General features: G+C 34.4%; 1 protein-coding gene and 1 long non-coding RNA gene across 2 annotated transcripts in view; one reads left to right on the top strand and one right to left on the bottom strand.

Annotated features, from left to right (window-relative positions):
• The window catches only part of Ac3 (Adenylate cyclase 3), a 105,728-nt gene that overhangs the window by 29,291 nt on the left and 48,641 nt on the right, over positions 1–27,796 (top strand). Inside the window, exon 2 of the mRNA XM_065370793.1 lies at positions 8,830–8,979. Coding sequence (XP_065226865.1) covers positions 8,830–8,979 — 150 coding nt within the window. The remainder of the gene's footprint in view (positions 1–8,829; positions 8,980–27,796) is intronic.
• LOC135850083 (uncharacterized) overlaps positions 1–27,796 on the bottom strand; it is a 62,724-nt gene that overhangs the window by 10,863 nt on the left and 24,065 nt on the right. The window contains exon 3 of the long non-coding RNA XR_010559650.1: positions 7,857–7,951. This is a non-coding gene — a long non-coding RNA (uncharacterized LOC135850083). The remainder of the gene's footprint in view (positions 1–7,856; positions 7,952–27,796) is intronic.

Here is a 27,796-nt window from a genome sequence, read left to right as displayed (position 1 = left end):
CTTTGGGGGTTTGTCAAAAAAAGAAAAAATAGACTGTCTGGAAATTTTGACAAAAACCCAGGCTTTTTTGAGGCGGTTTTGACAACCAAAAAATAGGTGTTTTTTTTACAAATTTTTGGCAAATTTGACAAAAAAAACAAACGATATTTTGATATGTAATTTTTATAGAAAAATAAACTGACTTTTTGAAATTTTGACAAGTAAGCAAGACTTTTTCGAAAATTAGACCAAAAAATGTGTTTTTTTACGAATCATTTCGATACACTTCTGGTTTTGCACAGATTTTTTTAAAAATCACTTCATGCCCTATTTCTGACACACGAAGCCAACTGGAGATGATTTTAGACTGTTTTGAAGCCTCCAGCAACTTTTTGTACGTAAATTCCAGTTTTTGAAGAAAAATGCTCACAAAATCAATCCAATTCAAATATATTCCTGATCTCTTTGAGGTTTTGGCAAAAAAAAGAAAAAAAATAGGCTATCTGGAAATTTTGACAAAAACTCAGGCTGTTTTGAGGTAGTTTTGATAACCAAAAAATGGGTGTTTTTTACAGTTTTTCCAAAAAGTGAGTTTTTTTTTGCAATTTTGACAAAGAAGCAAAACTTTTTTGAAAATTAGAGCAAAAAACGTTTTTTTTTTTGGCAAATTATTTTGATAGTTTGGGGTTTTGCACAATTTTTTTTGTCACTCTCGATAAATGGGTGAGTTTTTTTTTCTATACATAAAATTCGCAAATTGGGCTCCTAAATCTGACTGTACTCTAATTCAAATGAGACTAAACATGAGTTTTCTCGGAATAAAAACAGGTAATTTGATTTTTGTCATCAATTTATGTAATTTTTGGACCATTTTAGAGAATAAGCCTCGTAGGACCTTCAATTTTCCGTTTCGATAGCAAAAAAATGTTGATGAAATTACGTCATGGCTTCTTCAATCCTCTGGTAACAAAACTTAGCAAAATCAGTGACTAATATTTCATTGAAATGTTCCCCCCATTTCGCGAATCAATTAAGAGGCGATTTTGAGCCGTTCTGACGTCTCCAGCGGCATTTTGGAATCTCGTGATTTTCTTGCATTAGAAATTTTTTGAGAAAATACAAGTATTTAAAAGCTACAAATTTTCAAAATTTAAAAGGCATTTAACCCCCTTCCTGAATTTGTCATAAGATTCTAAGACCCCAAACACAAATTTGGAGTACTCCAGTTTTCAGCAAATAATTGCAATAAAATAACTTATAGTCTGTTCACCAAAAGAAGGGACCGAGCTGAACAGAAAATTTTCTGTTTGCGGCCAAATATTTGCGCTGCGATTGAGGCCATCATTGAGAATTCGAGGTACTCTTAGAATAAACAGCAAGAGAGTATTCAAATTTTCAATACTGAATTTCATTTTCACGTCAATTTTCATATTTCATTTCAACTAAATACTTCTATTCAATATTTCATTTCATTCCAGATCAGAATTTGTACTTCATTCTACATACTTTTTCGATTTATGTAACATGATAATGTGTTTTATACTTTAAAGTAAGCGCACCCTCAGTTTTCAGTGAAAATTGCAACGCAAATATTTGGCTGAAAATACAAAACTTTCCGTTTAGACTCGGTCCCTTCTTTTGGTGAACAGACTATACGTATTTATTGGAGACGGTCAAGTTCAAAATTTCAAAACAAGAGTCATCCCAGTCGCCAACTTTCATCCCCTGATCCTTCGAGTTGTAGTATAAATTTATGAAATTCGCCTTGATAAAAGTTGAAAATTTCAACTACCCACATTTTTTTAGCCCTAATTATTGAGAATAGGCCTACATATCTTGGACAGTTTCAAGTCCATCATTCATCACCAAAATAAAAGCGAAAAGTAAAAAACGAAAAAAAAATAGCATTTTTAGGTGAACGATGAAGCACTAGAGCATAATTGTTTTCTCTTTTGTTGAAATGTCCTCCTTATTTTGCCTTATTTCTACAATCTGAAAACAATAGTGAATCAAGGTGATATTCGAACAAAACTTGAGGAAATTCTTCGCCAATGTTCTTTCTTTCAGAGCTGTTGGAAAATCAAAAGCCAAACAGCAATTTCTAAAAGTCTATAAGTGGCTCTTAAAATACGAAAAAAAAAACGGCAGCGTCCAAAATACTCAGAAATTTTGTCACGTGGTCAATTATCGCTATCAGAATTAATTTCATTCATTCAAAACGGAAAAAAAATTCTCCTCCCACATCACGTAGGTACCTCAAATTTAAAACACATTCAATGCATATTCGGCTCATTCCAAGTATACTACTCTAAAAGAATCTGAACTTGAATTTCAAATTGGTTATTAATTATCTCAAGTACCAATCCTTCCTTTGTTTTTCGTCTCGACGTTATAATGATCATCAACCAAGTGAAATTAACATCCATACAAAAAACATTCCTATCGACAAAGAAAATTCTATTCGGGGTAAAATGGGTGAAATACTTTTGAAAACACTCGTCTTCGATGAAACGACGTCGAAAAACGACCGTACCACATTCATTTATAATAGAAAAACTATACGAGCGGGCGAAGAAGACGAACCTGTTGAACGATTTCAAAAGCAAAACATTACCAATTCGTATCCTACTCGTTCCATTCCTGCATTTACACACATATTCGTACGTCTACGTACAATCCTCTCATCGAAAAACGTTAATTTAAAAATCGATATTTTCAAAATGGTATTTTAATGATACGCTTTACACACAAATGTAGGTACCTATTCGTATAAGCCTACTACTCCATACGTATTGTGCAGATACATACGTAGGTATATAGAAACAGCAAACTACACATTTCAGTATACAGAAAAAATAATAAAATTTATTCTATTTTCCGCATCCACTATAGGCTGCTTTAAATTCCTCCACATTCACATATACGCGAATACGTACATCGTGCGCTTCGCTTTTTCTCTCATGTTTTAGCTCGATTAAGTCTTTTTTCACTGTATACCGTGCCACGTTTATGCTGCGTTTCTTCGAGTAGGTATTTTCAAAACACAAAGCGCTACTGTTTCATTTACTTGGACAACTAAAGCGATACTGTGCTACTTACCTCTTTTCGAAAAAATCTTATTAATATTTCAAACGCGACGAATATTATAATTAACGTGCAACTTCCTCGAAAAGAAAAAGTCAACCGACATCAGCAATTTTTTACAACGCTAAAGCGCAAAAGGTGTGCCATGTTACAATAGTAAATGACGGCATTATTATCTTTATATAAAAAAAAACTACCTCAAGTGTCGTCCCTTTTTTCCTCTCCTGTATAGCCTGCTTACAAAAAAGAATATAGTTTGGAGGAATTATAAAAAAAAAATCTTTCCTTTTTATACCCAACTGCCTATACCAATGTTACCTTGTTTTTTTTTCAGACTTTTCTTTCTCATTCCTCTTCTCTTGAAATATTACGCGTTTATTCGCATTTTCGTCGCACCAGGCTGTCATTTTACCAAATTATAAAAGTAATTAACTGGCTAATATATTTTTTAATGAAAATTTTTTTCTCTTTTTACAAAGAACAATATGACGTCTGAATAGCATACTTGCTTTTTTCATTCGTAAAAGAGATACTAATTTTTAAAAATGCTTTCTGTCGCAATGTGGCATCGTGTTTCATTTAAAGGAAGTCGATTTTTCTCCAGTTTAAATACCTATGTACTATAGAGTCTACTGGAATCATTTCAGAAGGCACAACTACCTTAGAGAAAAATCAACATTACTTGAAGGTTCTCGATAGATTTAAAAGAGGTCACAATCCACTCGAGGGGTGATTTGCGATTCACCTTCACATTTCATCTCAAGATTCACTTTTTCTGTAAACATATCCAATAAACCAATTCTCAAAATTTTCAGAAAATATACTTATCTCAAAAATGGAAAAATCAACTTCGACAGTTCTAAAGTTGGTTTTGAGATGATGGAATGAGACATTAGGGTAGTGATTCAGGGTGTCTTAACAAAACTCCCAGACAGAAAAATCATGACTTTTTCATGCCCTATTTTTCGCATTTTTACCGCATGAAAATTTCGAACAAATTTTTGATTTATTAAAAATTTTATGGGCTTTTAAAAAAATTGTCAAGTGTGTTTCGAGCAAAATTCATGACTTTCATGTTTTCCATTACCGTTAGACAGATATACACTCTGTACATTAGATTGAAGATTCGCTTTTTCATGCTCCTACCCCCTAATGTTGTAACTTTATAAAAAAAAAAAATTCTCATTAAAAAATTTAATTGATGTTTTCAAAACTTCAAAAGTTCTGCATCAGAATTATTTAAAATTACAATTTTTCTTAAAATAAAACCTCCCCTCATCATCAGAGCAATATTGGTCATTCTGTAGCCTACTGAGCCCTTAAAATTGAAAAAAAATGAAAATAAAAGTCGATTAATTTTTCATTTTTCAATTTTCAAATCTCTACGTCAGAACGTCATTTCATGGAAAAATCCTTGATTCTTTACACATTTATAAGCAAATTTTTTTGAATTTCGTTTTCGCAACTTTTTTTATACTCTGAGAGCTCTACACATAAAACTCCAAAACGTTATTCAAGAGACCAAGAGATTTTTTTCGAAAGAAGCTTATTTAGAGCAATACATACTCGTAGAACACAGAAATTACAAATCGTCAAAAATGTTTTTCACCGACGGGGGAGGGGGAGGCTTCCCGGAGAGAATATTATTAGGAGAAATTCTATTGAAGAAATTGACAATTTTTAAACAATTTTCACCGACCTTGCTTTCATTTCATTTTTTTCAAATCTGGAGAGCTCTGCGTCACATTTAGGTAAGTACTTGAGCAGGATGGCTAACAAAATCTGAAAACTAAAAAGAAGGACCAAGGACTTTTTGAAAGGACAATTTCAAAATTGAAAATGTACTGATACCCGATATGTATCCTCCTCCATTAATTTTCACAAAATTTCCAAAAAAAAAGCTTTAAAAATTTATAAATTTTTAAAAGAAACAGAAAAATAGTCAAGAAAATACTTACATAAAAAATGGAAATAATCAATTGGTTTTCATTAACAAAATATTTTATTTTTTGCTATTATATTTTGATTATTTTGAAGTTTAAAAAATGAAAAGTCCTGAAAAATTGAGTTTTCATTTTTCGCTCGATTTTTATTAAATGACAGAATTATTTGATAATTCGGAAAAAAGGAGGACTTTCGGGTAAAAAGAAGCACTTTTTCCTAACTGTTTTGAAAAAAGGCCCCCCAGGAAAAAAGTATACTTTTCCTGATCTTCTGGGTCGGAAAAACTGTTGGACACCCTGTTGGAGGACCAAGGTGTGTTTTTTTTTGACAATGGGGTTATGTAGAAAAACTCTAATGCATAAATTGAGAATTTCCAAGTAAAACTTTTGCAGTGAGTTTCTTCAAAGTCACAAAAAATTTTCACCACTAACAAGGACTCTGTAGTGAGACGTACTCATGCTGCATACCAAATTGTACTTTGATTAGGGGAAATGAAGGGTTTTAAAAATTCTACAGAAAAATAAAAGGATATCCGAGGGAGAATTCAGGTTCACAAAGCCAAAAATAAGCACTAAAAAGAAGAATAGAAAAAGAAAAACTTATTTGAACATGCCATCGTACAATAGGGCTAAAAAGGTACAATTACTTTGAAAATCATTCCACAAATCGTGTTTTGAGAAATCAATTTCGACACGTCTTGCTCATCAAATACGTGATCACTTTTCTCATTAGGTGAATGTGTAATACGTATAATCCTGAAGGTGTCCAATACTCATTTCAAGAGGCAAAATTCAACGGAATATGTCAAGTTTTGTAAACCATTCCCCTCTCCTTTCCTCCACTCCAAAAAAAATCAAAGAAAAATTTACCATCAAAAAATTGAAGTGATCATTTTTAGTTAAAAAAAAAAAAACAATCAGATCATCTGAAACTTTTAGAACTGTGAAGTACATAAAAGCAAATAAAATTGAAGTTGTTGAAAAACAAATTTGGGGGGGGGGAATAGAAACGTGCTTTTCCAAACATTTTTATAAAACGAAGTTTTTGATGTTTTTTTTTTCATTTTTTTTTTTAATTCTTACTGAAAATTTCTACTTTTTCGACTGATTATAAAAATCTCGACTTTTTGGATCCAGTAGATATCCTTTGTGTCCTGATTTCAGTGCTTTTGGGCTGACTTTTTTCAGTTTTAGACGATTTTTTTAATCATCAATCATCATTGCCAGTGTTTTCAAAATTCCTTGTTTTCTTTCGATTGAAAAATCGTTCAAAAAAGTAACTTGAGACAGCACTTTGAGGAAATATATACCTATAATAAAAAAAGTAAAAAACATTGAAACAGCAATAAAGTTAGGTACTTGAAAAGTCCTCCTCTGTAATGTTTTTCACTTTTTCATTTTTTTTGGCCTCTCAAATCGATGTACAATTTTTCTAAACTTATCATCGGTTGTCAAGAACTATCTTTTTATTGATTAATTTTCAAAAAAATGAAAAATTTGTCTGAGACGAAAAATTTTCAGCTTAACACTATAAAATCGAAATTCCATATTTTCAGCCAAATTTTAATGGGCTAAATAGTATAAAATCTGAAAAATGAAATTCATCCCATGAAATCTTGCCTGCTGGTACTGCATTTTCAGTCCTTCTTTCAATTTTTTATGGTGGAGGGAAGGGATCCCATCTAATCTCCCTTTCACTAGATAAAACCCTGGCCTTATGTAACTAATTCTCGCAGGTATTCTATACGACAACAAGTAAAATGCTCGAAATAAATATTTCACCACACAAAATTACCCACATCTACATACCAGCCCAAACACATCCGATATAATATGTACTCGAGAACACAAATAAGGCACATAATACTTCTGTAAAAGTCTCTTGTGCCTTTATGAAACTGCGCATTATTGAAAGAGAGCATCTATTTTCATTAAAAATTCATAAATAAATGCTGTATTCTGCTCGAATGGCCCAACATGGTTTAACGATTCGCTTGCATCTTTGCAACATCGAAAACACACTGTTCGCCATTCTCTACTCCAGCTTCATTATATAAAGCATCAGGCACCTCCTTTATCGCTTCAAAGTACGTATAGATCAAAGTGTACATGGACCAAGTCATCCCGAGCAATAAACTGCAGCCTTAATATACCCACAGTTGTTGATTTTATTACGCTAAACGAGCCGCCATAATACATCGATAGAATAACCAAGGGTACCAATCAAATAACGTTTTATGTTCAGGTATACGTGTACGCGAGAATTGGTCTATTTATCGGGTAATTTCCATCTTTATGTAGTATAACACCGACGCGAGCTTTCATTAGGCACACCTATAATATTCATAGGCGTTACGATCGAACGTAAAATAAAAACGCTTATTCGGTATTACTAAATTTACGAAACACAAACATTTATACGTTTGATTAAAAGTGCGAAAAAAAATTTCCACCAGCTCGAATTAAATTACCAAAAGCTATTTTCGGCCACGAAAACAACACGTTATATGTACAAGTAAACACGCCGACGACGATACAAGGTGTTCCTAAATGGAATATCGAATGAGCTTGTTCGCAAAACTTTTCACGCGTGTGGGTTAACGTTGTTCTTGAGCAAAGTGAAAACAAAACATGTCTCTCGAAACACACTTTACGCCTATTTCTGACAACTTGTCGGTTATCAGGAAACAAAGGCTTCAAATGTAATGAAAATCCATTAAGTAACCAACATCGAGCCATAATTTTCGAACACCCTTCATCGAAGAAGGAAAAAAAACCGCAACCACTTCGTCCAAAAGAGAAAAGAAAACGCAAACAAAACAGGAAAAGATATCTCAATTTGAAATTTACCTTCGGGTCTGCTGGAGGCGAATTTTCAAGTTGGCTGCTTGGCTCAGCCTCTCGTCGTCAATCGTCGACTTAATTTGCTCGTTTAATTGATCGATCTAAAAATAGAAATGAAAAAAAAATGTAAATAGCAATAATAAAAATAAAACAAATCGTTTCGAAGCTACGTACACATTAAACAACTAAACTAAGCTAACGAATACAACGCTACGAAAATTTCTCAACTTCGTGATTTTTTCCCCTTATTCGCGAATATGCAAAAAAAATATAAATTACTCGCAATTTGGAGGAAATATTTTATAATCATATCATCGGGTATTATTTTCAACGTGAATTGTTCGATAAATAGCTTAAAATATCCAATCTTTTCGAATCCTTTTTTATACAAGATGTAATTTCTTATATAAATGCAAAACACTACATCGTACATTTCGCCCCAGGTATCTTCGTCATTTTCATACAAAACTGCTTTCTTTTTCCTACATTGGTAGGAAAAAAAAGGGGAAGTAATCGAAAATGAAACGAACACCAACCAGCAGTAAAAATACCATTATCAGTTAAAAGAAAAGTACACGCTTTTAAACTTTAATTCCGAAATCAACGCACAAACGTAGACTTACTAGGGCATATTTCATCTGAAGACATTTTTATTAACTTTTTTTTTTGCTTTTTTCTTTGATAAAGGTAAACAGAATTTTTCGAATTAAAAACTCAATTACCTTTCTAGCTTTGTTTTATATTAAAATGAGAGCGAATGCAGGAAGATGCGGCAAAGAAAGGAAAGATAGGTAGGTTTTAATAAATGTCCAAAGTTACATTTACATTTTACTTTTCGCGTTTCCAGACCCACAGGTATCTACCAAATTCTAGTTGCCTATATTTAAATTTTTATCGTTTTGTAGGTTATTTTTTTTCTTCGTCATTTTTATTTTATTCGGTTATTATAACATTTTTTTTCTTTTTTTAATGCTTACAGATCGCAGCCAATTTTGTATCTTTACTAACAGCCAACATGCTAGGACTGTTTGCTTTCTTTTTGTTCGATAAACAACAAAGAACGGCTTTCTTAGAAACACGTCAAAGTTTGAAAATGAAACTATCGATCGAAGAGCAGTCTGCGGAACAGGTAATGACTTCAATATTGGAAAAACCTTAAAGGTTAATACGTTTAATGCGAGTTTGTAACTTTTTACAAACTCCTCTACTATCCTCATGTCTTGTTTTTTGGATACTCTTGTACTTACGTAATATAGGTATATCGTATAATTAATGGGAAATTCGAACTGGTACTTTGGCTTTTTTCATCCCTAACCCATTCACTGGTTCAATTTTATGACACTGTATGCATAAGCTAATACTATGGTACACTATTATTATTCCCTCGATAGCAAGTAAATACCTACAGATTTAAACAACCAACAAGTTGGATGGATATTGATCTCGTAATGTACACAAGGTATTTACATACGTATTACTACGTACCTTACGTATACTTACATTTCTAATCCACCTATTTTACGAGTAGAGTACACACTTCACTTTTAATCATTTTCTATTTAAAATATTACATAATCGTCGCCGATTTTACACACAGTACAAAAACAACCCTAAAACGTTTTGACAGCGTAGAAACTGCGTGAAAAAAGATCGAATTTTCTGTTCGCATTTCAAAAGATGAAAATTTTCAAAGCAGCTTAAAAATGAATAGAAATTATACTCTTGATGGAAAAGACGTGAAATGAAATGTACAAAGAACGATTCGTTAAAATTCAATTAATTCCCGAAATGGCCAATTTTCTACCACGAATTAAAGTAGGTACTCTTTCACTGTATAAGTATTCCTTTCGTTTCCACATCCCTCATCGTTTATTTTCTAAAAATAAAACTGCGATGGTTCGAGTCAATTTATTCATTACCGCGAGAGAATATTATAAAAGTTGAAATTTCGATGCGAATGAACTCGACTCGAATTCCTAATTATTCGTTATAAAACGAGGCTGGTAATTTTTTGCACACATTTCAACAACATGCGAGGAATGAAATTTCTGGAGAAATGAAAAACAATCTCGTGATACATCGATGTTGTAAAGTAAACTCGAACGTTTCTCTGCGCCACTTCCGAAACAATAAACAAATCCAACCTTGAGCAATTTTTAATCAAGTATCAAACCGCGTGAAAAAATAATCCTCGGCTTACATGTCAATTTTCAAGTTTATCGTTCAATCAAGAAGTTTAGCACACATACTCGCAGATTAGATACCACCCACTTAATACCTGAACCAGATATTTTATACACACAAAACTTTGAGGTATCGCTATATTACATCGAATTTTGATTCAACAGAATTAAATAGATATAGGTAACGTCTTTCAGTGTACCTCATCATTTTTCATATGAATTTCTTACCTAAATCATCTTTGAAAATATGAAAAATTACAATGAAAACATTTTTTCATCTTCTTACAAAGGTACAACATCGAGACAACCACCTTCGATTTGAATAAGAATGCAATTTTTAGAGAGATAATCTTAAACCTCCACAACAAAAATTTTTTCTGAAATTTATAATTTTTTTTAAAAAGAAAAATGCGTATCATTATCAGTTGTTTTAACATTGGATCCATGTGTGACCAACTTGTTAAACTGCTCAGGAATAAGCCATAACTCGTTTTTCAGCAGCTCACATTAATTTTTACGCTTGTAGGAGAAATTCAAAAATCCTGGAAAAATCGAAAATGGGAGATTCAGAATGACTGGAAATTGTGAAATTTGGATCTGAGAGGTTGATCTCAGAAAATATACAGTAGGGCGGGTCAAAAAAAAACGTATGTCTCAGAATTTTCTGAAATTCACATATGTGGTTCCTTTTGAGTTGAAACCACCCCAAAAAAATTTTTAGCCCCCCGCGGCACCATGGGGCTGAGCCACGTGGCCTCGAAGTGGGGCCATTTTAGCTAAAAATTCATGTTTTTCAGGTTTAAAGCTCCAAAATCGATTTTTAAAATTTACGGCTAGCACTCAAAATGTAGAGTTTGAGATGCTGAATCTCCCTGTGGAGTTCGTTTTTTTGTTCGGTGGTCCCTTACGTCTCCAACAAGTCCTTGAAAGTACAAAAATTGCTGATTTTAAGGTGTCACGAAAACGTTTTCGCGAATTTATGCCCAAATGGTGTATTATAGGGGGACATATCGATGTAGTAAGTTGTATGTATATGTAGGCGAGGGGTTAAATTTAGAATCGTCAATATGCCCTCAGATTGCTGATAGGGTACATGATTCAAGTTTTATACAACATTTTAGGATTTCATCAATTTGAAAATTTCATCAGATTGCTTCTACCTACTTTTTTCATAGTTTTAAAAAAATTTCCATTTCATTTTTCAAAAATTCAATTTTGAATGAGATATGTATCTTGGAAGTACACAAAACCTTTTTTGAAAAATGTGAAAATCATTCAAAAATATCAAAACATGATCGACCATCAAAAAACGACAAAAATTGAAAATAAATTGAGCAGCATCAACGCGATGCCTAAAGTGGAATCGAAAAAAGATTTTTGTGGTCTTTTTTAAAAATTTTTTTACGTTAATTTGTACTTTGAATTTTGAAAATAAAAACTGTTTTTTTACAGCTCAATTTTGAGAAGTATTGTGACACTTTCTGCAGTTTTGACAAATCATCATTCAATTTTGAGAATTTCCGATTAATTTTTGGTAGCTGTACTTTTCAATAATCTAAGCAGTCTGTGCAAAATTTTACCCAAATGAGACATTTTCTCAAATTTTTGTCGTTTTTTGATGGTCGATCATTTTTTAAGAAAGGTTTTGTGTACTTCCAAGATATACATATCTCATTCAAAATTGAATTTTTGAAAAATGAAATGGAAATTTTTTTAAAACTATGAAAAAAGTAGGTAGAAGCAATCTGATGAAATTTTCAAATTGATGAAATCCTAAAATGTTGTATAAAACTTGAATCATGTACCCTATCAGCGATCTGAGGGCATATTGATGATTCTAAATTTAACCCCTCGACTACATATACAACTTACTACATCAATATGTCCCCTTATAAAACACCATTTGGGCATAAATTCGCGGAAACGTTTGCGTGACACCTTAAAATCAGCAATTTTTGTACTTTCAAGGACTTGTTGGAGACGTAAGGGACCACCGAACAAAAAAACCAACTCCACAGGGAGATTCAGCATCTCAAACACTACAAATTGAGTGCTAGCCGTAAATTTTAAAAATCAGTTTTGGAGCTTTAAACCTGAAAAACGTGAATTTTTAGCTAAAATGGCCCCACTTTGAGACCACGTGGCTCAGCCCCATGGTGCCGCGGGGGGCTAAAAATTTTTTTGGGGCGGTTTCAACTCAAAAGAAACCACATATGTGAATTTCAGAAAATTGCGAGACCTACGTTTTTTTTCGACCCGTCCTAATATACAGTCATTAATCGCGTTATTTTCAGAATTTTCTTTTCAAACTCGATTCGTCAAATTTGTTTCTTCCTGAAATACGCTAGTCAAAAAAAAAAAAAAAAAAAAAAAAAAAAAAAAAAAAAAAACCGCTCTCGAGATGTCCACCATGAAATCACCCCAGTTGTGAATAAACTGGTCAAACATCTCAAGAATGAGCATAACTCGATTTTTTGCCACATTAATTATTTCTGACCCACCTTAAGAAGTCGAAAATCACGATGGAGGTTCCAGAATTACTTGTAAAATTAGGTTAATTAGGTTGTATGGGATGGGGGGGGGGAGAGGGAGTGTCAAATTTCAGAAAAAAATTATTCAAAAATTGAAAAACCAAAGCTAAAAAAAATTAACTGCTCAAAGCCTTTTTTAATTTTTTTGATTTTTGGAGAATTTTTTTCAAATATACTTAGGTATGTACTTTTATTTCTATCTTTAAATTAATCGATGAACTAATGAATCAATTTTCAAAATTAATAGGGCTTGTATTCATTTTTTTTTGAACAGAAGTATCATCAGCGATCAAAAGGTTCAAAAACAAAAAACAAACAAACAAAAACAAACCAAAAAAGTTACAGGGCGTGAGCAAAACATTTCAATGTGGAAAAAAATCATAAAACCAACCAGAACATTTCAATTAGACAATAAAATGTAAAAACTGAAAAACATTACGAAACAGTAAACATTCCAATTTAAAATCTAATACCCGTAGATATTTATAGGCAATGAAACTCGATTGAGACTGAAAATTTTATCAAAAAGTAGGACCTAATTATTGGCAAATACTCAATTAGCTTACTAAGTTACTACATAGTAAAACGATGATTTCTATTCCGAATTTTCTGTCAGAAAAGTAAGACTATTTCGTAACTTTTTGGTAATTAATTATAATTAATCAGGTAAGATTTTTTAGCAACTTCTGAAAAAAAAGCGAGACTTTTAAGCAATTTTTGGGAAAAAATTAGGGCTTTGAAATAGCGAAATTTTTAGTCAATTTTGGTAAAAAAAAGTGAACTTTTTAGACATTTTTATGAAAAAAAGTAAGACTTGTTGGAAGTTATTGGAATATCTGGGTAAAAAGACGACATTTTTATTGTTATCAATCTTTGGCAAAAGTCAAAACTTTTTGAAAATTACGGTTGCAATTTTTGTCGAAAAAGCGAAATCTTGCAACTTTTTGGATAAAAAGAGACTTTTTTAAAAATGTTGACAAAAAGCACAACTCGACAATTTTAGAAAAATGGCAATGCTTTTTGGAAATTTTTCACTGCAGAGCGAGACTTTTTTTTAGCAATCCTTGACAAAAAAGTGAAGCGTAGAATTTTTTGCAAAAAAGCGACAAGTTTTAGAGATTTTTGGCAAAATCAACACTTTTTGGAAATGTTTACAAAAACCTAGCATTTTGGCTATTTTTGGCGGAATGCGAGATTTCCATAATTTTGGCGAAAGGCAGGACTTTGTAAACGTAACGCTGAAAAGACAGAGATTTCCTTTCATTTTTAGATATACACGCTCTAGCTTCTATGCCTTCCTAATTATTCAAAAAAAAAAAAAAGATGGCGTAACATGTTGATTTCCTGTAATTTAAAGTTACTCAGTTCGAATATCTATTCACTTTTTCGATTCAACCAGTCGATTTCCTAATCTCTCATATTTTTCAGAGGGGTGGGGGGCAATCGAGAATACTAGATAGTAACATTTTTTCTGAGCAACCTCTACTTTGAAAATGGAGAAATATTCTGGTATGCAGCGGTGCCAATTTTTTGCTCATTACTGCCAATTTCAAAAAACAAAAAAAAATTGATGACTAAGTAGGTATATTGTACATATGTATTTTCTCAATTTTCTGAAATCTGGAAGTGAAATAAAATAAATAAACCTCATGCGACATATAGGTAGGTACATTTATAATTTGATAGAAACAAGTCAAGGATTTTCGAACATGACACTTACTAAAATGATATTCTAACATTTGCTAATGTCAACAAAATTTTGCCTCTTCAACACAAAACGTCGAAGATAAAAAGAAGCATCGCTCGTCAGACAACTTTACCTATACCTGTACCTTCCTACCTGCGTGAAATATTAAACGTAAATTGTACCAAGCTAAGCTATTGGTAGGTATATGCCGACTGAAAAGCGAATATCAACAACGGAAGGTAGAATACTCGTATTTTCCTTAATATTTCTGTGTAGAGTTTATCTATGTGTACGTACGTTATTAGTACATTCAACAATCTGGAAAATTTTCGTCTCTTCCAGCATACCAGCAATCGAATTTATATTCGTACCTAACTAATTCGGTAAGAATTTTATTTACGTTCGCCCGAAAGCCAACTCGAAGCTTACGCGACAATACTGCGACGCGTTTTTATTTGTTATTCGAGTAAAATAAATATACAACTCGTGTATAGGTCGTAGGTGAAGTTAAACGTCACCTAGCCCAGGGGGTAAGTTTACTGGTGAACAAGATAGAGAGAAAAAAAACCACGCTGAAATTTTATTTAGCGCAGCAAATACCGGAGCATTTTATCGGTTCATTGGTACCCCGTAGCGCTTACTTTATTCACCGATGCGCGACCTGGCATGGCACAGCGTCATCGACGACTATAAAATTCAATTTTCCCGCGAACGCCTTTTCTTTATTTTTGCCTTCTTTCTATATCGCTCGTTCCGTCGTATAAAAAGCTTCTTATTTCTTACCTCATTTCCTCTCTTTTTGTAATACCTAGCTGCATTCCGGCAGCTAAAAAATCTCCCTGGAATCGTAGTATTTCACGTCCGAATATCACGCTCAATCGAATAAATTAGCCGTCTACGCCAAAGTGCTCGTGTACTGTCTCTCTCTCACTCTCTCTCGTCCCACTAGTAGATTCCATTCGAGAAGTTGCGAACTTTCGTAATGCTAACGTATAAAATTGCCAATTATTTTTAACGTTATTCGCGAGCTAGCGTTAGAGACGTAAACTTCGGGGGTCTTGATTTATAGTCCAAGGTTAGCATTTCGCATCCGTAAGTAGTACATATCGAACTTGGGGGCCTCGGACGCGGCGCGACGCGACGCAATCGCGGTCGGGTCTTTACAAAAGCTAGTAAATTTTACACCAGCAAGAGCCAATAAATCGCGAATTAAAAACCACTTGGCCGGACGCTTTTATATCTATAATTAAATTGTTTGTTACCGGGCTGTAAATTATGACAGCTAAAGGATTAAGAGATGCGAAACTTTACTACGAAACTTGTACCACTTTAGACACTTGACGAGCCCGAAACGAATGAAAACACAGATTACACCCTGCCACGCTATCGCCAACGGCGACCAAGGCGAAACACCTCCCACCTCCCTTTCTGAGCCATGTCACCCCTACGAGTATCATCAATTTTACTCTACACTAGAAAATTCCACGTAAATGTAGTATTAACAAGCATCACAGCACCCTTCTTGCACTCCTATAAGTAGGTATACCTACACTCTACAGCTCTATGGGTAGGTATATATCGTACACTACACCAAAATTGACCCAACTACTTCACCAACGTCTTCCCCAGTTCATACTTTCTCCCTTCGCTGTCGTCCGCGTCTAAACCTGAGCTAAATGCTTTTCGCGTTTCAGCTCGTAAGTACAACGTCAAAAGAAAATTTATAACGTGAAAACTTGATAAGATTTCACGTAGTCTCTACCTCGTTCGTGTGTCTGTGTAAAAGTGTAATCGTTCGTAATCGCCATGAATTTACATGACGATCGCGTTATCCTAACACGTGAACACGACGCACGTAGTTTATTCCAAACCCGTCAAAAAATTATCCCGCTAAAATGTTACTGCTGGAGAAACTTGGTAGTAAATTTTACTGCGGCGCATTTTTTTTTTTTTTTTTTTTTTTCGTTGTTGACGAGAAATTTTGACAGGTGGTAATTCAAACCCCTAGCTGTTTTTAATCTGCATATTAGAACGAAAAATTGATGTGATAAATCGATGTGAAAAAAGGGATATAGGTGTCTTGAAGAATTTGTTTCGTTGTTTTACATATTTTCTCAAGTGCCCCTTTTATCGTAAGTAAGACTTTCAATGTTTAAAGCAATTTTTTTTTATTGATATACTTAATCAAATTTTACAGTCATTTTCAGTATTTGAAGGTGTTTCTCATTATGTTTTAGTTGTTGAATTACAGCTGATTCTACAACTTACCTACATCTGCACAAAAAATTTCTCAAATTATTCAATTATCAGATTGTGTCATTTCTCGAAAAAACATCTCAATGGTTTCACATTTGGATTTTCTAAAAACAATTCTGAACCGCTTTAAAATGATTTCATTTTCGTAGAGGTTACTCAAAAAAATATACTTTGGAATATTCTCGATGCCTCGCCCTCCCCTATTTTGGAAAATATATGAGTGATTAGGAAATCGACTGGTTAAATCGAAAAAGTGAATAGATATTTGAACTCATCATCACCATCATCATCATCATCATCACATCGTCAACGTCATAGTTGTAAGCGACTAGTGTGTCCCCAATAACGACCGCCACTCGTCTCAGTCTTGAGCTAGTGTGGCCGCAGTCACAACTGAGCCAACTATTTTCCGGACTGTATCAGTCCACCTTGTTGGAGATCTTCCTCTCCCAGTCTCCCTCGTGTTCTGGGGACCTTGCCTAAGAGAATTCCTTTTTTGATGTTTTCCAGTGCTCTTCTGGCTATGTGTTCTAAATAGCTCATTATCCTGGTTTCACATATTTTATTTAGCCTGGTTGGTTCTTGCAGTTGTTCCACAATAATTGATGCATTTGTTCCGTACGCAGTGTATGGTATCTTCAACATCTTGCGCGCCATACCCACATTTCAAAAGCATCAATTCTTCTTTGAACATCTTTCTTCAATGTCCAGGTCTCTGCTCCATATAAGAAAACTGGAAAAACTAGTGTCCTGACTAGTCTCTTCCTCATTTTTATGGAGATTTTCCGGTTGGTGGGGTGACTTCTTAACCAAGACATTGCTGCTTTTTCAAGCGCTATTCTTCTTCTAATTTCTTTAGCTGATCCTCCATCAGCATCCACTAGTAAACCCAAATAAATAAATGAGTTCACTTTCTCACATTCATTCAGGGCTTCAGGTTTTGGTGAGTATCCAGCTCTATCAATAATCATGACCTCAGTTTTCCCACATTTATGAAGAGTCCCATGTGCTCACTGACCATCCTGACCCACATGATCAGTTCTGCCCAGTGTTGTCAGTTTAAAACAGTACTGTATGTTTAAAACGTTTAAAACAGTGTTTTAAACGTTGAGAAAAAAACAGACAGTGTTTAAAACAAAATTCTGTTTAAAATGGTTTTTTTTGTTTTAAACAAGTTTTTTTTTCAGCTCCAATTTCCTTAAAAAACACGTTTTTTTTCAATTTTTCGTTGAAAAAGTAATGAAATTGAAGAAACTGAATTTTTAGATTTGCATTCTTCTTCCTATACTTTTTTTCAAAGGCAAATTTTGTGTTTTGATTTCAATTTTTCAATATTTCTTGAACCTTATAGCTATTTTATGACGTCACATCTTAAAAGTTGACGACTGGATAACGTATATTTGAAAAACTGAATCCAAAACAAATAAATTTGTGTTAAAAACGTGTTTAAAACCATTTTAAACATGTTTAAAACACGTTTAAAACACATGAGGATCCAGCTGTTTAAAACAGGGTTTTAAACAAAAAAAACGTTTTAAACAAAAAAAACCGTTTGTTTTGTCTTTTTTTAAAAAAAAACGTTTTTTTTTCAACACTGGTTCTGCCAGTTTCTCTTCATTTATGGCTTTCAAGGTGGTATCATCAGCGTAGCAGAGATTGGAGATTCTTCTTCCTCCTATCTTGATGCCGCCTTCCCAGTTCTTCAAGGCTTTTCGCATGATGTACACCTGCCATAGATGTTGAACAGCAGAGGCGAGAGTATGTAGCACTGTGTGCTTACTCCCCATTCTGGCTGAAATGGGTTCAACTCTTCTCCACCTAATCTCACCATTATCTCGTTCTTGTCATACAGTGATTGATCAGCTCAATTAGGTGCTCTGGAACTCCCATCTCGCATAGTACATATCTCATATAGCTTTGTCCAATTGACACAGTCGACGGCCTTTGTATAGTCAACAAAGCACAGTACCATAGGGATAGAGGTCTGCGCCGACAGAAAAATAGTGGCGGTGGTGTATTAGGTAAAATTGGTCGGTGGTGGCGGCGGCGGCGGCGTGAATCAGGGCACCGGCAGTGGCATGGCCCACTATGCCGATGAAACGGGTCTCAAAGTATGATGAAAAATGAAAACACTGAATTTTCTTGGTTTATTGTTGTGAGCTCAAAAAATTAAATTCTGGATAAGAAATATCCCTAAAAAAAACATCAATTTCTAATTTTTCTATAAAATACAAAAAAATGACTAAAATCAATGAAAAAAGAGCCCAACGTCGACTCACGTGGCTGGCAGCGCTCCATCATGAATTCTTTTCGGCAGTGGCGAGTCAGCCCCTCAGAAATCCATTGGTGGCGGCGGTGTGGCTCGGTGGCACAGACCTCTACATAGGGATGTTGAATTCACAGAATTTTTTGATTATTTGTCTGATGTTCAAAATCTGCTCTCTTGTACCTCTTCCAAGCATAAAATGTGCCTGTTCTGGTGGAATCTGCCTATGCAAGTATGCCTTGATCCTGTTGTTGATTATTTGGAGCATCACTTAACTGGCATGTGGAATCAGGGCTATTGTGCAATAGTTAGCTCAATTTTTCTTATCACCTTTCTTGTATAGTGGAATTAACACGGATTTGCACCAATCTTATGGCCATTCTCTGTTGCACCACATGTTGTTGCATATCTTCCAGATCACCTTCTCTGCTTTCTTACCCATGGACTGTAGTATCTTAGGGCTATATCACGGGATGTTACTTATGCTTACAATTTTGCTTGACACATGCAGCCACTTGAATTTTCGTCATTTTGTGTGGAAAATTTATTTCTGTTGGTGAATTTGTGATTTGTTTACATACCTATTAAATTTTATGTGGAGTTTATGAACGGACCTCTCAAAGTCTCCAGCAAAATTGTAAGCATAAGTAACGTCTGTGATATGGCCCTCAGTCTTGATACCATACCATCACATTCAGGCGCTTTGCATTATTTTTCTCAACACCTTGATGGCATTTCTTACTTTGTCAAGTAAGATTTCCAGCTCTTCTACACTATTCACTTCAATTTCTGGTACTTCATTGTTGTTTGGGTTCTATGGTTCACTCTGATATAGCTTGCTGCAATATAATCTCCAGTTCTCTACAATCTTATTCGAGTCCCATGCGACTGTACCATCTTCGGCTGTGAATTCACGTGATTATGGTTTAAAATCTCTGTGATCTGTTTTATCTTCTTGAATAGTATGCTTGATTCGTTGTCCAAGCAACCTTAAATTAAAGGAAATGGACATGTAATGCCATAATTTTTTTTTTTTTAATAATTGGGAAGGCATAGAAGCTTGAGCGGGTGAAGCAAAGAATTGGAGTCTCAATTCAATTTTCATTGCTCTGGGTGATAATTTGTGAATTGATTTTGATAAATTTTGCTTGTATTGTAGGTATTCCTTTTTTAAGAATTGAGTGACGAACTTGAGCAATGTGAAGATCATTTTGGTAATTAATACATAAGTTATTCTACGAGCATGACATTTTAATTTTATATATTTACTTGAATACGCGTATTCAGCAGAAGACAACTCAATCGAATTGGAAAAAGTTGTCTGCTTAATATTCATACTTGACCTAGTTAGATTAAGGTTTTGATAATTTCACATTATTAAGATACACATATACAACATCGTCCAATACAGTGAGTAATGGCTTCGCAGAGTAATAAGGAAGGAAGTAGTAAGTGTATTCATTATGCGAAGAAATTCAGAATTGGAGAAATTCTTCGCGTTGTAAGTAATAGAACACGAACTTTAAAAGCTGCTCTCCCAATAAACCACAAGAAGCATTTTCAGCTTCGATATACGTCTCATAAGCTTCGTATTTGACTGATGACTGATGAATATACAGTTTGAGTAGGTCCATATGTTATGTCATTTTTCAAAAAAAAAAAAGAGCCTCTCGAGCGAGAGATATGCATAAAAAATAATTCAAAAACGAATCCAACCGAGGAGAAGAAAAAAAAAGGTAATGTAGTATGAAAACGCGTTATTAAAAATAAAAACACATTTCTCCGGATGAATTTTAAAATTGCTTCGCTGGGGAAATTCTTCGCAAGCATCGCATAGTAAATTATACGCCGAAATAGAGCATTTCTATAATATACATAACGCTCGTAACACGCGTAAAATTACCCTTCAAAAAGAGAAAAAAATCCAGCCGCGCGTTATTGGATTAAAAATCGATAAGCGCGTATGAAAAATGTAAATTTTTTCACAAAAGTATCGGCCAACTTTGACGTAATATTTTTTCGTTTAGTTGTATTTGTTTTTGAATACTATCGGGTTTTTATGTAAAATAGATGATATTATTGATGTTTGAAGCGGAAAAAACCATATCGAAGAGAAAGGAGGTGGAGAAGCGAAAACGTCCAAGCAACGTTTGTGAAAAAGTTGAGTTACTAGAAAAGAAAAAGGAGAGTGAGGTTGGTTGCGTACGTAAGGAAACGAGAATTAAAGAAATTAATAATAAATCAAAAAGTAAAGTTTGAGATACTACAGCGATATGGTACGTTACGATATAGATTTTCCCCCATATTTTTTATCGTTTATGGAAGAAGAAAAAAAAAGTAAAAGTGCGTAAACATCGGTCGTAAGATGACGAAAAAATTGGTATGTAAATAAGACTCGAAAATACCTACGTAGAGAGAGAGAGAGGTATACCTGCTGGAAAATTTTTCTAAAGTAAATTTCGTAGTGTTAGTCGAAAGTATTTGGAGTATACGCGAGTATATAAGTATATTCGGCTGAAAATCAATAATATTATTCTAACAAGTGTACCTATTTATTTAGTGGAATTCGTGCGTTCACGGTCGTCGCATGTTTTGAATTTGAATAGATCTTTTACCGGTAAATGGCGCCTTTGAATCGATAAGGGGATTGAAAAGTTGAAAAGTGTGATTGATTTCGCCGAGACGGTATCTACATTATTAATATTTTTGCTCGCGTTTTGTGGGCGAAAAAAATAAGGAAAATGGTAAAAATAGACGTAACGTTGTGTACGAATCGAGTATATTTTGGCCAAGATATCTTTCTCCATACATATATCTTCGAACCTTCGTAAGAATTTTTCGAAGGATTACGTTTATGAAGTTTTCACTGTGTGATTCGTTCGACGAATTCGAATATTTCATTTGAACATGAATATCTACCTTATTGATGAATTTGGTGGGTTGATCGAGGTTTGCTAGAAGTCAAATTGAAGCGAGAAGAGATGAGAATTTCTTAGATTTGAAACATTTTCGCGAATGTTGCATCTAATTGGTTTAATAAATAATTTTTTTGAATGATTTCTGTTTTTTTGCAAGCTAATTGTTGAAGGGGCATAAGTAGGGTGTTGAAACGAAAAATAAGGGCTTTTTTGTTCTAAATCTTTGAAAACCTTTCATTTTGATGCTTCGCATAACTTACTCGTAAATGATTCTTTTGAGAATTGACTTGATTGGAATGAAGAGAGAACTGTGGACTTGGAAGAGTTCGAATCGAAAAAATAAGGTCATATTCAAGTTCAGACTCTTCAAAAACATAATTCGATGTACCGCATGACTTTATCAATATTTTCAGTTTTAGACTCCATCAAGAAGAGATGAGGGGGAGGGGATGGAGGCGTAGAAAACGTCTGATCGAAAAAATGAGGTCATATTCGTGTTAAACATTTTTAAAAACATACAAAATTTTTGATGCATTGCATGATTTTGCTGTTTTCTAAAAATAATGTTGCTCTAAATTATAGGAGGAGGGGAGGGAGAATGCTCCGTCCTTTCCCTTAAAAATTTCGCGTCAGTTGAAAATATTTTTCTTGAAAAGATTTGAGTCGAATCAGGAGACACGAGGTCGAAATTTTTTTGATTCTAGTACAATTCTCCGAATCCATTATCCCAACCGGTCATTTCCCCGAATCTTACTCTCCCCCTCCTCCAAGATCATTTCACCGAAACTCATTTCCCCGAATTCCATTTTAATAAAAATTTCTCAAAATTTAAATTACACCTATGTGATGAGCAGGAATGCCTCCACTACGTATAGTAGTGCTTATCGTACTCACCACGTTACCTAGTTATTCTTATAATAACTAGGTATCGTAGATATTAAAATATCTATCGTTTCCCGCGAAAACTACTTTTTTACCTCGTTGAGATTTGAAGGTTACGAGGTGATTTTTACCTACATTTCCCAGATTCGCATAGGGTACGTCTCTAGGTGAATTCTGGTCGATTCTCACTTTAAGTTCAATCCGCGGCCGCGATAGATCTTCTCGTCAACGACCGACTTCGTGTCAACTATGGACTATGTCCATCCTCGCTCTTTGATTAAATCTTTTTATTCTCCGCTTGTTCGGATAAAATTGTGTATTTTAACGTAAATATGAGGAATAAATCAAAGGAGTGACCCATATTTCGGTATTTCGGATCACCTCCCTTTTTCCGGACTTGGGAGAGTGTACCCAGTTGAATATGTACAACTTTAAAGCATAGTTATCGAATGGCCTAGTTTTGGTGAGCCACCGAAGAGATAACTAACGTGAATAGTAAGGTAATGAAAGAAAGCCTTTTTAAATTATGGAGTGCGTTCCTCCAACTAGAATTAATTATAACCTTATCGTAATTAATTTAACTGACAGCGAGATGACTAAATACTGGCATTCATACTCGTTTCGTAATTGTACTTTAAATAATGATCGATACTTGTATGATTATTACGTATCTTATTTTCTTTAGAGCTGTAGAGATTTGTTCCTCTACAGTCTCCCTTCTTAGAATTAGGAATAATGCATCCTTTATTCATAAGATTTTCGACTTGTATTGAATATAAACCTAATACAGGAGGTCAATACTTGTTGTTTTGAGTTTTATTTGGTAGCAATAATCTCAATTATAATGTGTGGTTATTGGGAAAAAGACCAAGAGCCTTTTCACTGAGCTAGTCTGGTTCTTAGGAAAATATTCCTTCCCTAAGGAATATTTTTTAGATATTTCCCTTAGGCATTTAGACAGATAATGATCACGTCATGAAATAAATCTCACCCTCTTCACCTATTACACTCTTTACCCCTTTAACCATTACACCTATATTTTGTTACATAGGTATCAAGTTAAAGCAACTTGATTTTTGTCTCTTACCGAATTCATCGATGCTAAGTTTGTGTAGTAAAAAATGGCAACCCTGCCGAACACGAAATTTTCACAAACGAGGAAAAACGCGCTTGCTTTGTTTACTTTTCGAGAAAATGTAAACAAAATACAGCTGCTCAGATCCCTCAAAAGCTGTGCAAATGAACAGACGAGGCGAAGGATCTACAAACCGCAATTGGTACCTCTACCTACCACCTACCTTCATACCTACATTACGCGGTACGGGTACACATAGTCCCCAAGTCAGCAATTGTGTATCTGTGCTCTCGTTATTTGAAATATTCTCTGGAGTATTTGATCAAACCTTTAACGAATATACTTTATTCGGTTTTTTAAAATTAGAATGAATAAAGGGTTAATGACGCCACGTGAGGATCGTATTAATAGTATAAGAAAATCAGTCTATGGTATGTGGTCGTGGTCGCGAACATGGTTTAGAAACGAGAACGACGACGACGACGGTGTGGTCGTAAAAACAAATGTAAACATTACGTCTGTTTCTCTCTCTCTCTCTCTTTACCTTTCTTCATTTCTCTTTCGGTATAAGACTAATCTGCCGAGCAGGTATTTTAATTTTAATGAACGAAATTTGCAAATTTAATTTTAAAATGTATAATTTCATTATAACAATCAAAGACTTAATACCTGTTTAATGTGCCGGGCTTAAACGTACGGCGCGGCGGCGGTATATATATTTACGCTCGAATTAGTATTCACCGGCGAAATAAACGAACAGCAGAATTTCAATTTACAACGCAATATAAATAAGTTAATAAAATTTCATTATATAAACGTTGCTACTGGTACCCAACAACTGTAGGTACTCGCCAGAATGTTGGATATACCTAAATACCCACTACCTATAGCTGGGTACTACATAAAATTCAGCTCGTATTCGGCAGCATCCGCCTAGAGGGGGGAGGGAGAAGATGCTGGAACAACCATCAACAACGGCACCGATGAAACGTGAGCTCTCATCTTGGGCTTATTAAACGGTAATTCTTTTCGAGAGCAAGTGAATTTATACGGCTTCGTTGGAAAAATAAATTACACTTCACCACACCCTTCGTATCCTTTCGAGCTCGTCATTGCCGGTTTGGCTGTTTTTCCTGTACTTTACCTCATCCCGTTGTGCGGGGCGAGATCTCTCTTTAATTTTATTGTCGAAGCTCGAATGATGATAGTATATTTTGTGCGTTAGCTTGTGATGGTTTAAATTAACGACAGGGTTTTAAATTTTGGCTATTTTGAGGTGAAATTTTCTCTGCACAAATGTCAGGGTCAAGGTCGTTGAGAAAAGGGTGGCAAATAGGGGGAGGGGGGTATTCATAGCCTAATTTCTTGCTGAAGAGCAGTCGCGTCGGCAGTTGAAATCAAAAACTAAATAAATATTATTCAAACTCGACAACATCCAAGTGGTGAAATGGACACGAAATTTTCAAATTTTGAAAACTTTGTGCTCGCGAGTCAGAAAGGAAGGGAAGTGAAGAGAAGGAGGGGTGAAACGTTGACCAAAAAATTGAAACTTTTCATGCGTTTTATTGAGGTCATTTGGGCGGATGATTTTTTAACTAGATTCAAATTTTGAAAACTGTTGACTCGAGCTGGAAGGGGGGGGGGGGTGTCAAACGTTGACCAAAAAATTTGAAATTTTTCATGCGTCTTATTGAGGTTATTTGGCCAGATGATTTTTAACTAAGTTTCATCAGAATTCAAATAATATTGAAAAACGACCCACTGTATTGCAATAATTGCAATAAATAATTCTCTTGTATTAACGGCAAACTGAGTATGCAATTTTATCAACACCTTTTGGATCGTCACGTCTTCAAAATCCATTCCTCGATAAACATGAAATGGACGATTACTGCACTCTTCCTCGAATCTACTTTTTGAGAAACTTACTTCTTCAAAATTTTGAACCTAAATTTTTCCCAAGTGCCGTTATTCCAAATTCTTCATTAATCCCCTCCCCTCCTCCCCCTCCCCCTATTATTTTCTACTGATCAATAATCACGCCCGTGAACAACTAAATGGAGATTCATTTCAATAATGTCAGCCTTTTTTGTAGATTTTTTCACCACCGTCGAAAAATGAATTCGTTTTGAGCCTTCCTCTTTGGTATCATCCTCGGGCCGGATAAAACAATCATTTAAAATTGTTTGAAAACTTTCTCCGCCTCTTTTTCTAAAAAAATCAGATGAATGAATCAATAATAATTATTATTAGTTCAATTTGATAATCAATCGTAAAAAATCCTTTTAAAAAAATGCACGACGTTGAAATTGAAATATTAATAAATAAGATATTTTCCCACCCTCCCTCTCCACTCCTCCAAACCCTCTTTTTTTGTGATAGTTATTCGCGTCACGTCGAACGAATAAAAACGACGACAACAACAACAACAACAAAAACACAACAAATTAAAATTTCCTCATTCCTGAAAGACATGCCTATCCACACTTAACCAATATAACCTGAGTAATTCTCTCAGGATCAGACAAAGAGCCCAAACAAAAACGACGAGTGGGGTGAAAAATGACAAAGAACGTCGCATACCTATAGCCACTCTTCTTTAAAGCGTACATATTCGAAATTTTTCAAAACAAATACAACAAAACGCGTTACCTTCGCGACATTCCACGCTCACTTGTACCTATCTGACAAATTTCTACCATACCTATTCGACAATGTAAAAAATTCCAAATTTCCTTGTTCAACGAACGTTCCACGAAACAAAATACTACACCATCCGGGGGAAAAAAATACCGACAAAAATATAATAATAAAGTATTTCCATTTCCCCCTCCAACGGTCTCTCTTTTTCACTCTCGTTGCCGACGAAATTACATCCATTCTATATAAAAAGCTCGAGTTGTGTCGACGAAACATTGAAAAAAATTACAACATAATACTCCATTATGGCAAGCCGGCACAGCGTTTCGTTATTTTCGAAACGATAAAAACTAATTTAGCCAATCTAACGAGTAACTTTTAGGAGAAAAAATTTTTATGGCCAAATAATTCGAAAAAATATTAATTCCCAAATGAACGCTCGCCCCCTGCGTTGTTGTTGTGCGGTTAAAACGAATCTACTACGTTGAGATACGTACGCGGTGCAAAGGGGTGGAGGAGGGGGAGAAAAAAAGTATATTTTCAATCTTCTTCGTACAAAAGTATAAATTACACGTTGGCAAAGTTTGACATTTCCCATTAGTTTGGCCTAATTTTACCGAACAACCTGACAAAAAAAATTCATCCCAATAAATAAGAAGTCATCGTGACGTTGCGTAATGAAAAAGTTTCAATATTTGAGCAGCACAGTATACGAGTAGATACGCCACGTTCGGATAGGTGAATTTCGCGATTTATATTGTTCGGTTGCTGGTATTTGCAATTTGAACGAAATTCGGGGAGTTTGATATTTTTAACACGCTTTGCACATGCAGCAGCCGAGACCAAAGTTAATAAAAGCTAGACTAATGATAACCTTAACAAATACCGTCAATAATTCAACGAGTACCATACCATACCATTAAATTACCGACTAAATTGTCTTCTCGTTTCGTTTCGGTTCAATAAGGGTTATCCCAATTCAACTCGATAAGTTGCAATATTCTACATTATAAAAAGAAGAAGAAACTAACAAACAAATTACTTTTACACTTTAACGATTTTTCAGACACAAAAGTTGCACAGTACAGATGAGAAAAAACTCGAGCGAGCGCGAATTTCTCCAATCGCGAATCCAATACATAAGTTTTCTCCCTATTTACTTGTCACCTTTTAAGGAAGGAAAAAAAAGAAAATCCGAAGCAATTTTATTTTTCTCATTTTCGAGCACTTTTCGCGCGCTAACTTTTTACACTTGAACTTTTTAAGCAACTGAAATCGCGTTTCTGATTAGTGCCGTGTATTTATTTTAAAAACAAGGTGGCTCGAAAATTAAACGTATAAGTATCTATAGTTTCATCGAACAAAAAAATTTACGACTGTACAATATACATAAATAACTAAGTGCGTTACTCAAATTTTGGCATTTTTCTGCTGTATGAGAAAAATCGAGCTGGGAATTAATTCGACTATTTTTTATGTTTTGGGAGGGGGGGCTAGAGTTGCCAAAA

The sequence above is a fragment of the Planococcus citri genome, chromosome 1 (genome assembly GCF_950023065.1).
Source record: "Planococcus citri chromosome 1, ihPlaCitr1.1, whole genome shotgun sequence".
Classification (NCBI taxonomy): Eukaryota; Metazoa; Arthropoda; class Insecta; order Hemiptera; family Pseudococcidae; genus Planococcus; species Planococcus citri.
The sequence above is the reverse complement of the archived record's forward strand: the minus strand, read 5'-3'. Positions and strand labels throughout refer to the sequence as shown.